General features: G+C 40.8%; 1 protein-coding gene across 1 annotated transcript in view; it reads right to left on the reverse strand.

Moving 5' to 3' along the window:
- The window catches only part of LARS (leucyl-tRNA synthetase), a 68,678-nt gene that overhangs the window by 35,124 nt on the left and 18,509 nt on the right, over positions 1 to 15,045 (reverse strand). Inside the window, exons 10-19 of the mRNA XM_015413611.1 lie at positions 14,351 to 14,576; positions 13,234 to 13,321; positions 12,364 to 12,440; positions 11,414 to 11,467; positions 8,820 to 8,960; positions 7,200 to 7,277; positions 4,597 to 4,682; positions 4,438 to 4,503; positions 4,070 to 4,152; positions 2,048 to 2,186 (exon numbers count right to left, since the gene is read on the reverse strand). Coding sequence (XP_015269097.1) covers positions 2,048 to 2,186; positions 4,070 to 4,152; positions 4,438 to 4,503; positions 4,597 to 4,682; positions 7,200 to 7,277; positions 8,820 to 8,960; positions 11,414 to 11,467; positions 12,364 to 12,440; positions 13,234 to 13,321; positions 14,351 to 14,576 — 1,038 coding nt within the window. The remainder of the gene's footprint in view (positions 1 to 2,047; positions 2,187 to 4,069; positions 4,153 to 4,437; positions 4,504 to 4,596; positions 4,683 to 7,199; positions 7,278 to 8,819; positions 8,961 to 11,413; positions 11,468 to 12,363; positions 12,441 to 13,233; positions 13,322 to 14,350; positions 14,577 to 15,045) is intronic.

Raw genomic sequence — 15,045 nt, forward strand, 5'->3', positions numbered from 1 at the left:
CAAGTAAAGATCTGCATTGCATGCACTTCAATAGCTACATCCTTTGATCTGAACATCAGGGCAGAACTAAAGAGCATAGTGACTGGCCAAGCAAAAAATTTAGTTACTTATTATTTACTTATTAAATTAGATTTATTAGCCCCCCCCCCTTCCCTGCAAGCAGGGCTCAGGGAGGCTTACAACAGAACAAGCACAATAAATGATGCAGTTAAAACCAACATTAAAATACCTATACTTATATCAACAAATAAAACAATACACTTTCCAATACGGCGGAAGATTTTAAATTCCACAAGCCACCGGGGGATGTGCGTAAAGGGTGGTGTGTGTGTGAGAGACTGCCAGATTTTATACTGTCCTGTCGCTGTCTTCAACCAAATGCCTGGTGTAACATTTCTGCCTTGCATTGCCCTGTGGAAAGATAGTAAATCCCACAAGGCAAGGATATTTTCAGGCAGAGAATTCCACCAGGTCGGGGCCAGGGCCAAAAAAGCCCTGGCCCTAGTTCAGGACAGCCGGATCTCTCAGGCCGGAGACCACCAGACAGTTCTTATTCCCAGAGTGCAACACTCTTCCAGGGGTATACTGAGAGAGGCAGTCCCGAGGCATTCATCCCCATCTTTCAAGACAGACACAGCCACCGGGCAGCTCAGTCAGAAGCATCAGGCACACTACGGCTACTTCGAAAATAAATGTCGCTGCATGAAAAATAATCTCAGCCACTTCTCCACTTTAATTGTCCTGCTCAAACCTCTTTTCTGAATGTGGTTTTACCACGTCACAGAGATCCCCCAAATTTATATTGCAACTGATTGGTAAGAGTTACCATAACTTAAGGGCACTTAATTGAACCATCAAAACCGGTTCAGACGTTTTGAAGCAAAGAGAACAGGTGCTCCCAACTTTCTACAGCATAGTTGACTAGTCATAACTTTGCAGGAGACACTACTGTTGGAAGCCAGAAGCTGAAATTCCATTATCATGAAAAAGTGCCTTGAAATAACCAACATACATTTAAAAGGGGGGGGGGGGACAAAAAGCACAAAGTGTAGAATAAAAAAGGAGATAAGAAAAACCTAAAAAATAGAATGAAAATAAGGGGATATCTTTCAGTCTTTGTCTACGACTGACACTACCTAATTCTCTAATTACCTTCTCTACATAATAGAGCTCTCTTTATCTATTATCTTTATCTATAATCTTATTCTCTCTTATTCTCCAAAACTATAAATCACCAATTCATCTTTTTCTGTTCCACGGAAAAAGTCTATAAGGAGCTTCCAGTTAGCAATAAATGTAGATGTCTTTTCCCTAATCAAAAGAGTAAGTTTGGCCATCTCTGCAAGTTCCACCATCTTTACCAGCCATTCTTCTATTGTAGGTAATATTGAAGATTTCCATTTCTGAGCATATAATAATCTTGCCACCACTGTCATATACAAAAATAAAGTTCCATGTGTTTTTTTCTAACTGTCCATTAGTCACACCCAACAAAAATGTCTCTGGTTTCAGCTGTATATCAATCTTTAAAATCTTCTGAATAGCTGTATGTATTTGTATCCAATATTTTTTAGCTTTAGTACATGTCCACCGAAATAATGCTTTCTTTCTGTAACAATAGCCTTCAAGTCCATGAAAACACAGAAAAGGTTACTGTATGTAAAATGAGGGGTGCACAATTGGCAGGATTGCTGATCTTGCCTATTTAGGACTATGTACAGAGAGGCAGCAAGAAACTGCTAGCCAACTGGCACCCCTCTCAATAATTTTCCTAGTTCCCTGAGACATCAGAAATGATATGAATATCAATCAATTTGCATGACCCCCACTTCCTCAACTTTGCACTGAAAAGAGATTCATATGCAACCTCAAATTATGAGAGTGTCCACTGTCATTCTGCCTCCCCACCTGCCACACAAACACAAACTGAGGTGTTACTATTGGGGCTTATCTTTGTCTTCATTGTTATATGAAGTATAGAGCTGACTAGTTCCAAGAATGGGGGAAAAACCCAAACACCACAGTATTCTTTCCTTCCCCTTCTTACCTAATCTTTAATGGGGACTCTCCTTGTCCACGGAGATTGTCTCCTTGCAGTAGATGAGCAACTGTATAGTAAGCCATGTAGATAGTAGAGTCAGAGAGAGACTCTATCAACCACTGCTCATCCCAAGGCAATCGAGTTCCTACAGAATGACAAAGCATGTTCATTACAAAGCACAAAAGAGCATACCAACCTCCAGGCTTTACGGGGGTGGGGGGAGAGAGTGAATTGCTGAGTTTATAGTTCTTAAACTTCTTAGTTGACACAGCTCATCAGGCACTTGCTTTGGTAATTACAGAGTCTCTGCATGTATTATGTTAGTAATTCACCATTTTTGTATGAATCACCATCTTTGAAAGAAAAAAAGGTCTGGACACTACTTAGATGGATAACACAAAAGGAATGCAAACTCTTCATTGTGAAGTCACATGGATGAACTCCACCCTCAATCAGTTTGTGACGGATTGCAAGACAAAGCAGGTTTTAAAATGCTGCTTGGGACAGAGAGTCAGGGAGGTTACGAGTTAATCTTCCCTGGAAAGAAGAGATTTGGGATTGGCTGCTCTACTCACTCTCTGATTGGCCAGCATCAGCTTAGAGAGGAAATAAAACAGCTGTTCTGGAGGGAAAAGATTCATTCACTTTTTGATTCACACCTTTTGGTCTTTGTCTGAAATCTAAACCGGATCAGTAGCCAAAGGGTTTGGTTTCTGAGGGAAGAGACTTTGGGAGTCAGTGATTTCTGTCAGGGAATTGTCAGAAAAGTACTTCTATAGAGAGAAGAAGAGGGACTCCATTGTCTGAGATATGCTAAAACTACTCTGAGGGAGGATTCAGATTCTCAGTCAAGAAAGCTACAACACTGCTTTATGAAGACATATAGTACTGGAAGAGGAATCTGGCAGGAGATTTGAGGAGTCAGAGAGAACTCCCAGACAAGCCAAACAGGAAAAGGCATTATTGTTTCATAGGGACAAGAAGAATAACTTCTAGCCAGTAGAAAGGAGTAAGGAAGAGAACCCTGGTCTGTGATAAAAGGGGAAGAGCTTAGACACCCCAGAAGATAGTGAAAAGCAATGCTCCCTCTAAGCAGTGGAGTCTTGTGAGCAAAAATTCTACTTTGTGAGCTACTGGCATTAAAGCTGTGAGCGAGCAATTTGGCTACTGCATAAATTAATTTGCTCCGGAGCCATCCTTCCTGAGCTAAGACAATAATGTGTGAGCCAGAGACTAAAAAGCTGTGAGCTAGCTCACACTAACTCAGCTTAGAGGGAACACTGGTGAAAAGCTATAATATCAAAAGGGAAAACCTAGATCTCTGAAGGGGGAAACCTAGAAGCACTAAGACAAAGCTATTCTGTAAAAAACTATATTGAAGATTCTGTGTAACAGTTGAAATATATAATAAGCTACAACACTCTCTTGTTTGTTCAAAAAAAACCCTCAATTCTGTATATATATTTGAAAGTTTTACCTCAGAAACTTCTATATCTTGAATCCTCATATTTATATATTCCCTGCCTGTTTTTGAAATCTTTATTCTGTTTGAATGTTAATTTTGCTTCACGTGCCATTTCATGAGGGTATTTTAAAATAAGACAGCTCCTGTATTCCCTCTAGTTCCTATGCTGGGTCTTGAGCCTAAACTAATAACTGTGACAGGGTGGGACAGTTAAAGCTTATAAAACAGAGAAGAAATACATGCTACTGAAGGGTTGCTCAGTCACTGAGGGGAGTTAAAAATATTTTGGGTGGGAAAATCTGCCTGGGAGTTGGGAAGTGACAGGGGTTTGTCATACCATTCCAAATTAATACCCCCATTGCAATACTATAAACTGTTAGAAGGTGCTTCTTCAGGAAAAACTGAGCACTGCCCTAATGTAAACTCACAGGTAATTATTTTCTGTACTTATTGTCCCACTATGTGCCAACCACAAAATGTATTCTGTAAAAATATCTGATTAAAAAATTAAAGAGTCCTGTTAAAAAAGAAAAAATAAGACAGAAAACTTTTACTCTCCATACCTAAGCCATATGTCCTTGAACAGGCATGTTCCTGCAACCAGTTTAGAGAGGCTTCAAAATTTCTTCTTGTTTCTTCACAAAATCTGGAAAAGGCAGAACATAAATATTTCTTTTCTCTCCTGATTCGGTACTGCCCACACCTTCCCTACTCCTTACAAGAGAGCCAGTGTGGTCTAGTGGTTAAACTATCAGACTGAAGAGATCTAGGTTCAGATTCCCACTCTGACAAAAAGCTCACTGAATGACCTTGAACCTGTCAATTTCTCAACCAAATCTGCTGTGCAAGGTTGAGTACAAAATAGAGGACGGGAGAACCACTGGAACTCCTTGGAAGAATGGTGTTATTTTAAAAAAAACAATAAACTTACGTCTCGAGCATCTTCAAACATTCAAAAGCCCGTTGCTTCCAATTTTCTTCACCATAGTCCAAGTACCTAAAATCAGATTTTAAAAAAATCTAATATGCCAAAAATCAGACATTAAAAAAGCCACGGGGCTAATTAAGCTATGCTTAATTTTTAACTTACCACTGGTCGCAGAGAGCCACCACACACTCATCTGCAGATCTAGATATAACTTGCTTCTCTGGCTCCATATAAATAATTGCTTCACTCTGAAAAAAAGGGAAGCAATAGGAATTACTCAGCCATGATAACTAAAGGGACGTTTAGGGACTGAGGTAGTCATCATCAGTGTTCCCTCTAAGCTGAGTTAGTGTGAAATCGCTCACAGTTTTTTAGCCTCCGGCTCACACATTTTTGCCTTCACTCAGGAAGGGGGGCTCCAGAGCAAACTAATTCCTGCAGTAGCCAAATCACTCGCTCACAGTTTTGATGCCGGTAGCTCACAAAGTAGAATTTTTGCTCACAAGACTCCACAGCTTAGAGGGAACATTGGTCATCATCATAGTTTATCTAAGGTTTAGTAGCCCATAGACCATACACTATTTTAAAAAAGAAAAAAATAGGAATTTAAAAGAACAGTAAAACAGAAATTTGCCACACCCATGATGCAATTTTGGCAGAGGCTGCTCCGAAGTAGCCTTAATCTTGATGCATCAGGAAAAGATGAATATTTCGACAGCCATTTTCTTAAGAATCTTTCTCTTGCTGTTGCATGTTTTGGACAATAGAAGAAAACATGACACAGCAAGTCAAGTTTTATCAAAGGACAGTCACAATAGTGCTGGTCCAGAGGGGTCTTGAGAAAATGGCCTTTCATCTGAGCTGTTGGAAACGCATTGCAGCGTGCAATCATATATGACCGCCTCAATTTTGGAATGGTCAACATGTTTAAGTAGAGAGGCAGGTCAAATTTAGTGGAATATTTAATTCCTAGATGAAGTGGGGAGCATTTTCGTCTAGCATCTGTTTCAAGGGCATTCCCAATCATTTTGGAGCAACTTTTCTGTGAGTAGTGTTTGTCTTCTTTTTGTTAAATTCTCTGTCTTCCTTAAGCCCAGTTGTCTTATTTTCGCATCTACAACATCATTCCATTTTGACCAGCAATGTTCATGTTCTGCCAGTATGGTAAAGGTTGGAAGGCTTTCAGCATTTAACAGTCGATAATTGTAACTAACTATGGCCCTCCAGATCAGAGTTGAGATTCTTGGGAGGCCTAACTCAAGCCTTATGACTGCAGAAGTGATGCATGGTGGTAAAGTTAATATTTTATGGAAGAAGGCTTGCTGTAGTTTTTCAAGTTGTTCTGTTGGACCTAAGAACCAGATCTGGGAACTGTATAGTATGCACGGTAGTATTAAGATCTTGTATGCTTTCAGGAACGCTGGCACATATTGTGCTCCTTGGATGTAGAAAAACTTCTTCAAGGCTAGTAAGGTTAGGTCAGCTTTCTGTTTAAGATATTTAATGTGCTTGGACCATGATAAGTTCAGCTGGAAAACAATTCCTAGATATCTGAATTCATTGACCTGTTGTAATTTGTACCTTCCGATTTTCCATCTTTTGTTTGATCTTCTTGTTGATTTTGTGAAAACCATAATTTTGGGTTTATCTTCATTTATCTCCAGCAGCTCTTCATTACAGTAGGAAATAAATGCATTTGTGGCATGTTTTAGGCCAATCCGAGTTCTCAATAATAAGACAAGGTCATCAGCATACAGCAGGGCAGGCACTGGTCGGTTTCCCACACACGGTGCACAAGTGGGTATGTTTTGCAAACCTGGGACGAAGTCATTTAGATATAAATTGAATAGATGTGGTGCAATCTTTGGGTACGTTAGGGTTGGATAACTGCCCCATATTGTTTATTTTAACACGCAGCGAGTTTCCTGAATAAAGATTCATTATTAACTTATTAAGGTAGTAGATTTGCCATGCAAATCCTGAATTCTTACTCAGCCTTCTAACTTTCCCAACTTATGCTCTAGTGTTCTGGCTGGTAAATTAGGCAGGACTGCAGGTACAAATCTCAAACCCACACGATGTGGTTTTTAGCCAGTGCCTAAATTTTCCCATGTGTAGGTGGGCACTAATAACCATTACATGCATTTAAAAGATATATTACAAAGCTCAAGTTTGTACATCATGAGGACTGCCCACAATGAAGAATTAAGATGGATATGAAACATCAACCAATTCCACAATGATGAATGGCTTAAAGATCCATGGTGCCAAGAAATCAAGAGAGAAGTCAGGACTCACAGCACTTTCACTGCCCTCTTGTGAAAGAAATGTGTAAGTACTATAGATAAACTATCATATTCTATGAATTCAGAACGCAGGGTTACTGGAGTAAAGAAGCTCTTTTGTTTCCAAAGTTCTAGATACAAGATTTTAGGGACCACAATGTTACTGCAGTCTGTCACCTTCAGCAGTGTCATGCACCCCTCTTCTCCACCATAAAAGATCTGTCAGAGTCACACAAGCTTGCCTTTGGTGAGCAAGCTTTAATAGATTAGTTCACAAAAGAAAATGGACAGTTCTGCAGGATACCAAGTACCATCCTCTCTGATTGACAGATTGTGTAATAATTTATTTTACACCAAAATCAAAGTACTTGATTTAGTGCTGTTTCATGTCATGTGGCCAGAACGCTAGAAACAAGGCAGCAAAATGGGGTTGTGAAATTTACCATATAATCTCAAAAACTAGTACCAACCACTACCCACATTGTCTACCATCATCTTCTGAATGAGTTTCTTGACATCCTGGATTTTCTGGCCTTTGAATCCATCCACCAACATTACCTGAAAAGACAAATCACTGCAGATTTGTTTCAGAATTTTAGCATCTGTTTCCCCTCCCCTTTCCTCCAGAAAATGCCTGCAAGTCCATTTCCACAAACCTAACTAAACACAATAATTTTTAAAGGAACAGAGGTTTTACTTCTTGCAAGGCAAATGAGACATGGATCTAATTCTTTTCATAAAACGATCAGGGAGCAAAGTTGCTTCTACAGAGGAAAACTAAATTCTTCCTCCCAATTAAAGAGAACTATTGAAACTGCAGAGAGGATGAAGACGTGGATCTTAGGAAGGCACAGCACAGAGAAAAGGAGGACATTATGATTAATCACTGGAATACTGGAAATGTAGGGTAACAGTAATAATGGAAAATCTGAAGGAAAGGAAGTCAGAGCACCTGACTGAATAATGGGTCAATTCAGTTTATCTCAACTCTATTTGTAAGCTAAAACAAACTTCTTGCATGAATTAACCCATGACTTAAAACTAGAGAATAGCTGTATGACCTTAAATATAAAGGGACAAAATCTATCCAAGGATAGTCTCTTGAAGAGCTGCAATAGATTTCTAGATTAGATGCCTGATGAAAACAAGCTCCTATTCTTTAGGAGACACATCTGCCGGGGGAGGGGGGGGCATGAAAAATACCTTGCTAATTCAAGACCAGAGATCATCCCTGTCTGCAAGAGATCTTATGCTGAGAGCTGGTAAAGATATTGGGTTTGATCTAAAAGGTGCTTGTCTGCATATCCTCCACTCACAGAAGAAGCATTTTACACATTATGCTCCAGCATTGCAAGAGTAAAGCAAAACTAAATTCAAAACATGTTCTTACACATTGTAAGCCTGAAAGTAGTTACAAAGCCTCTTACTTATAGCACTGCAGAAGACCCTTCAATAACAAGTGCATGATGTAAATATTTTAAATAAGTAAATTATAACCACTATTGCTGTTCTACACACACTTCTTTGGACCCAATCCAGTATAAGCATCAGTGGATGCAACAGAAGGACACTCCTTACATGAATAAATGTGTGCACACTAAATTCTGGAATAGAGAAAAGAAAAAAAGAAAGAAAAACAATGTATGCTATTGCCAGAGCTGCTTATTGGACAACACTTGTATGTAAAAAAAAAAAAAAAAGAACACAGAAGAAGACCATTGCTGCGTAGGTGCCTGGTAAGGCATTCACCCTCCCCCTTGCATCGTGGCCCTAGCTAGGCAATTAAATGTCTGTGTAAAACCGCTCCGAGCCTCCGGGAAGGAGCGGTATAGAAGTCTAATATGTATGTATGTATGTAGCAGAACAATACCATATATGATGAGGTGTGTCAGGTCATGTGCTGAACAGAAGGAAGCACACAAGTCACAACCAGCCCAATTACAGAGCAGTTCTTTCTCAGCCCCCTGACAAAAAAGCAAAACTGACTGTGTGCATCTCACTGAGGCCTAGGTCTGTTCTTCACATGTGTTAAAAACAAAACCAATCACGTTCACTTCTCCCTTAAGACCCTTTAAAAAACCTTAACTTTTTTTCCCTTACTCCCTCATAAAATCCTTTCAGGTATAGTCTCTCCTTGGCTTCTGCCAGCTTTTCTCTGTCATTTTGACTCTGGATTTTCAGCTCATCACAGATCAGCGGAGCAGAAAGGTTGCTGTAGCCAGGGACCTCAATGATGGGCACCTGAGAATATAAAATCGCACAGTAAAGCACTTTGTTAGCAATTGTGCAAGCAAATAAAACATCCTATGAGGAATTCAATCCCTATAGGTTTCCAAGTATATCAACAGTATCTGCCTTGCTCATAGCCTAATGGGTTGGAATGTGAACCACAAGAGGGGGGAAAATAAAGCAAAAGCAGTAAGTTCATCCGAATAGAACAATCTTAAACCTGCACATCATATGGGTAAAGCACAAGTATTAGAAGACTCAAGGATTTGCTTTGGTTGCTTCTTAACAAAGTTTTCCTTCAATATTGATTGCCTGAAATTATTGGGGCTCTCCATGTTCTATGAAGGAGCCATAAAACATGTGCCAAAAGTCACCCAGTGGACACCTAGTTTTAAATCCTGCATCACAAGCACCACTGTCACCTCTGTAACTGCAACGTGCAAAGAGCACCTACACGAAAGCAAAGCTCCAAAACAGATAGGCAGATCTGACTTTCAAGTGGAGTCCCGCAAGCATATATATTTCATGACCCTGACTGGCTTCACAGCCCTCTTGGCAGACCAATACCTATTGGAAGCAACAGCAACCTTTGGATCTCACTTGGCTATGCTAGGGATGTACAGCAGTAGAGCTGCCATCTGCTTAATGGGGGGGGGACACAGACCAGCATTCCAGTGGGTCAAAGGGCTCTGCAAAAGCAACTTCCCCTGCCAAACTATTTGCATATATATAGGCAGCATGTAACAACAGGTGCCCTGACCTAGATAGCCCAAGCTAGCCCAATTTCATAAGATCTTGGAAGCTAAGCAGGGTCAGCCATGGCTAGTATTTGCATAGGAGACCTCCAGTGAACATCAGGGTCATGACACAGAGGCAGGCAATGGCAAACTGCCTATGAAGTCTCTTGCCTTGAAAATCCTACAGGGTCACCATAAATGCAACATTCATTTTTTAGTAAGGAAGCAAGTTCCCACAGCAGTTCTGTGCAAACCTTTAAAAAAAATTACAAAACAGAAAATTATTTTACTGATAGTAACAAAGATGTTCTATTGCTGCTGCATTTGTGTGACAAAGGGGGACTACTAAAGAGCCCTACTTTCACAAAACTGCCTTCTGATGGATATACGGCAATCCAGTGATCAGGTTTTCCTGGGTAATACCTAGGCAGGTTACACAAAGTGCACAACACCAAGCTGGTGGGATATGCTGTGCTCCATGATGAATTGTCAGAGCCAAATACCAAGCTGGCTTGTTTGGGGGCTGACAGGGGATGCCCATTTCCTCAGGAACTACTTGCAGACTCAAACTTAGTCATTGTATTAACAAGTACAGCCCCCTCCCCTGCCTGCTGAATAACGAGAAAGAAGAGCTGCTTTTCACAAGCGAATCCAAGCAAGGTGGGAAAGCTTAAGCCTGCCTATTCCCCCCACACACACACACCTCTCAGGTCATTTTTCTTCCAACCAGGCTCATTTTCAGCCTTGGAGGATGACATGAGCAAAGCCGGGGGTCAAGTGGCATTTTCTCCCCTAAAAATGTCCCCCACACACACACTTTACCACTAACACATAATTTCATTAAGCCCCAATCCCATATTTGCTTAATGTGTAAACTCTGCCCTGAAAGTAATTAAAACCAACAGGTATATTATGTGATACGGGGAGAAACCAGAAAACTGCTTGCTGCAAGAATTCGAACAGCATGAAAGAATAACTTTGTTTGGAAGAACTCCAAGAATCTCACCTTTCTATCCTCCCACCATTTTTAAAAAGTTGCTGATTCTCATGGCTAACACAGAGAAAATGAACACATATGGACGCACATACTCCAGTCTCATAAACCGGAAGGGTTGTAGGGAGGCACTGTGGTTGAGGGGGAAGAGCCTCTGTTTTGCATGGAAAAGGTCCCAGGTTCAATCCCCAGCATCTCCAGTTAAAAAAACCAGGCAACAGTTGAAGTGTAAGACCTCTGCCTGAGACTCTGGAGAGCCACTGCCAGATAATACTTACCTTGACGGACCAAGAATCTGATTTATCTGACCTCAGTGTTGCAGCCTGTTTTGAATGCAAATACTTCGTAATGGGACAAAGGATAAAACAGAAGGTGCCTTTACACTCACCACCCCAGAACCACAGCCAATGCTTAACATCAGAAATTAAGAAAGGGATAGTCTTCTAAGTCACTATGAGTTCACACAGCTCTTCTCTTCAGGAATGTCCAGGTAGATCTTTCAGCAGTCAAGGAACGCATTTTCATCTTCTTAGAGTCCTACCAACCAACATGCACTGACTGCCTCCTCTTCCTCACAAATAAGTCTCTTGCTTACCACTGCCCAACCTTCTCAAAACTAAACCAGCCTTTGGCAATGAACATTAGGGAAACTGCAGAGGCATGCCCTAGAGGCCTATATATAGAAGATGAGAGTTGTGACAAAATCATGCACAATCATTCTTTGCTGCACTCACTGGTTCAAATGGCAGGACCATTTCATCTTTGATGCCATACTTGGCTCGGAATGCCTGTGGAGAAATTAGAAATGAAACATGAAAATTTTAAAAACCCTCTTCATTATCTAACGAGTTTTACCCATTATCATTGCCTTTTACCATACTGCACCCAATAAATCCATTATGTCAGCATTTGACATGGGCAAATCAGACAAGATATAAGATGCTAGCAGCCAAGACCATGGACCAGCTAGATGACAGCTGGTTTTCTGTGTTACCTGCCTATTACTTTTTTACCCCGTCCTTCATCCAAGGTACAGAGTTCTCCCTTTTACCCTAACAACCCTGTGAACTACATCAGAAATGAAGCTCCCATATCACTGCCATAATGCCTAAAATATACCTGTCTGTGGGGATCTTGTTCAGAATGATGACCATATACTAGCCTAATTGCTTAACTTCTCAGGAGATGAGATCCAATGGACACATTAAATAATTAAAGTTATGTTATCATAAGCATAGACAGCTTCAAGAGGGGACTGGATAAACATATGGAGCAAAAGTACATCAGTGGCTATCAGCCACAATGTATAGATGGAATACTATGTATGGGGCAGTGATACTCTGTATTCTTGGTGCTTGGGGGGCAACAGTGTGAAAGCTTCTGGAGTTCTGGCTCCACTGGTGGACCTCCTGATGGCACCTGGGTTTTGGCCACAGTGTGACACAGAGTATTGGACTGGATGGGCCACTGGCCTGATCCAGCACGGCTTCTCTTATGTTCTTCAGTGATATTGGCCCGACTAGAAAATGTCTACAATATAAGGGTGGTGTTGGCATCTATAAAAGCTGTCTGACTTTATCCACAAAAGTTCTCCATGGAAATCTCCATGACAAACAAATCAACCCACTTGCCTTTTAATGCAAAAGAGCAAACAGTATTGAAGATGAAGGTTTAAGAAGTTTACCTGTTTCTTCTTTATGTCTCTGAAGGCTGCAGCATCATCTGGGGAATCAGATGGGACACTCATAACGATTCCAGTGCCTTAAAAACACGTCAAAAAAGCACAGGTTAGCCTATTTATATTTTGATTTAAAATGTTTAAATTAAAAGACACCAAAATAAAGGCAAATTTTCAAAAAAGGTATCTCAAGTAAAAAAGCACGGCTATGTCTTTTATTAGCTTGTCTATGCTGTGGACATTGCAACTAAGAACAGCTCTTGTTGTACAGTCCCATGCTGAAGCACCATATAATTCCATTAAAACCAGAACATAGCCTCATACTTCTTTTAACACTGTTTTCTGACACACTCATTTGACAGCTCCCTCCTCAGATTCCGAAGTTGGAACTGGAGGACAGCTGAAGGAACCCTGGTGGTAACTGGACTGAGGTTGGGGGGCGGGGGGCGGGGAATCTTCAAAGGATCAAATGGTCAATTTGCACAGAGGAAAGAAGGGAGGAAAGATATAAGCCTGGAGTACAAACAGTAAAACAGGCAACACTAATACAGAGATGTTGTTAAATCTTTTAAAATACATCTGGAAGAAATCATCAGACTTGGAACGGGATCAAACGGCAATTATATTAATTAATGTATTTATATCATGCACTCTTAAAGTTAAAAGGCTTTAAGCCAACCTCCTGACAGAAAGCAAACCTCCTGACAGAAAGCAAAATGATCCAACCATCAGCCCTTTGCAAATCAGTCTCCAGAATCCAGACTACAGAAAGATTACAGGTACTCTCCTGCAATAAATCTAATGATCTATGCAAAGAAAAGTATTAGCTCACAGCATGAGTTATAACTGATGCAGAGAAAGATGCAACAGACTTACCTTTATCTTCCTTAATAGTCAGCATTGGAAGAGCATAGATGACTTTGTAGCATGTTAAAGGAGATGACAGCGCAGCTCCAAGAATCTCCTAAACCGAGAAGAACTATTAAAGGTGAGAAACCACCCCCCCAAATCAGTCACAACTGAAGTGTCAACAAATGAGATTTTGCTATAGGATAGACATAAAGGGCTTGGATCCAAAGATCCCCTATGCGCAAGTAGAAGGCACTTCTATCTACCTGAAAGTGGGAATGCCACACCCTCAACCCTTAGAAGCAGCCTGGGGGAAAGAGGGGTACTAATGGGCTACATTGAGAAGGGAAAACAGAAAAACAAGGGCACTTGTAGAAGTGCCTTCAGCTCACTCCAGGATCTTTCGACCTAAACTACAGTATTTGGACCAGATTCTAACAAAGTGTTATATGGAAGTATTTCATTACAGAATGCTGCAGCCCAATTACTATCAGAAGTGCTGACTGGTGGTTAGAGTTCCAGACTAGGATCTGGGAGACCCAGGTTCAAATCCCCACTCTGCCATAGAAGCAGGCTGGGTCAACTTGGGCCAGTCACAAACTCTCGGCCTAGGGTTGTTCTGGGGATAACATGGAGGAGAGGCGAACAAGACAATCTGAGTTCCCACTGGAGAGAAAGGTAGGGTATAAACGACTTAAAAGTAAGGCACAGAGTAGTTAATACACCAATTCTGCTGTACCCCAACGGTTACCACTTAGTTTCTGGGTTGAATTTAAGGCATTAGTTATTATTTTTGAAATCCTTCATGGCCTAGGACACAGATATCTGCAGAAATGCCTTTGGAAGGTGCCCTCCAGTGAATGGGTAAGCTCAACAGCCACCCACACCTACAAGTTCTTTATGGTAGTTTCCACCTGGTGGAACAACCTGCCTGATGAAGCCTGCCCAAAAAGCATTTTCATACCTTTCTGTATGGGTAAAATGTTTAAATGGAAATTATTCAATTGACAGGATTATGTACCGTGCGCATAAGAAGGGTTAGTTCAGCACTGACACAGCATGCTAAAAGAACAGATAATTCCTCAGTCTGACATGCAAACAGTGCCACACAAATCGTTTCACCCACAGGCTATAACAGGTTTACCTCTCCCATAAGCTCCTTCACAACAGGTACTACTCCATTGGTTTTTGTAAAACCTTGATAAGACATGTTCCTGGCAGCTTGCTGTGTGCAAATAAAAATATCCCCATTCACAGTCTCAAATCCAATGTACTTCATATCAGGGCGAACCCAACAATTAGTCTGCCCAAACACAGTCTCTGGTCTGAGAGTAGCAGCAACCAAGAAGATATTCTTTCCCTTAAGGCCACTGAAAGAAAAGGTAATCTAGGTAAATATATAACAAGACCCCAAAGAACAATCAGAGAAGTTCAAATTAGATATTTGAAACTTTATAGCCTACTGACAATATCCACAGTACCCATTATATTATTTAATACGTGCTCATATTAGCAAGCCCAAATCAAATGTATCAGACAAACCAACTCTTTATCACTTTCACTTTGCACAGGATAAATGAAAGGAAGATCCTTCTTTGTACAAATATAAAATTTGAAGGGAGAAAGATCGGACTTCTTCCTGAACAGTAGCCCACACCCTTTGCATCAATACCCACATTATCCAGGACAACAATTCTTGGGCTAAATGTATCAACTGTATGCAGGAGAAAGAATTCATAGTGTAAGCCCTGCTTGATCATCTAGTCCAGCATCCTGCTTCCAATAGCCTCTAGCCAGACATTTCCTGGAAACCCACTAGTAGGGCATGAAACCAATAGC

Source organism: Gekko japonicus, unplaced genomic scaffold, assembly GCF_001447785.1.
Source record: "Gekko japonicus isolate JY-2015 unplaced genomic scaffold, Gekko_japonicus_V1.1 scaffold373, whole genome shotgun sequence".
Lineage (NCBI taxonomy): Eukaryota > Metazoa > Chordata > Lepidosauria > Squamata > Gekkonidae > Gekko > Gekko japonicus.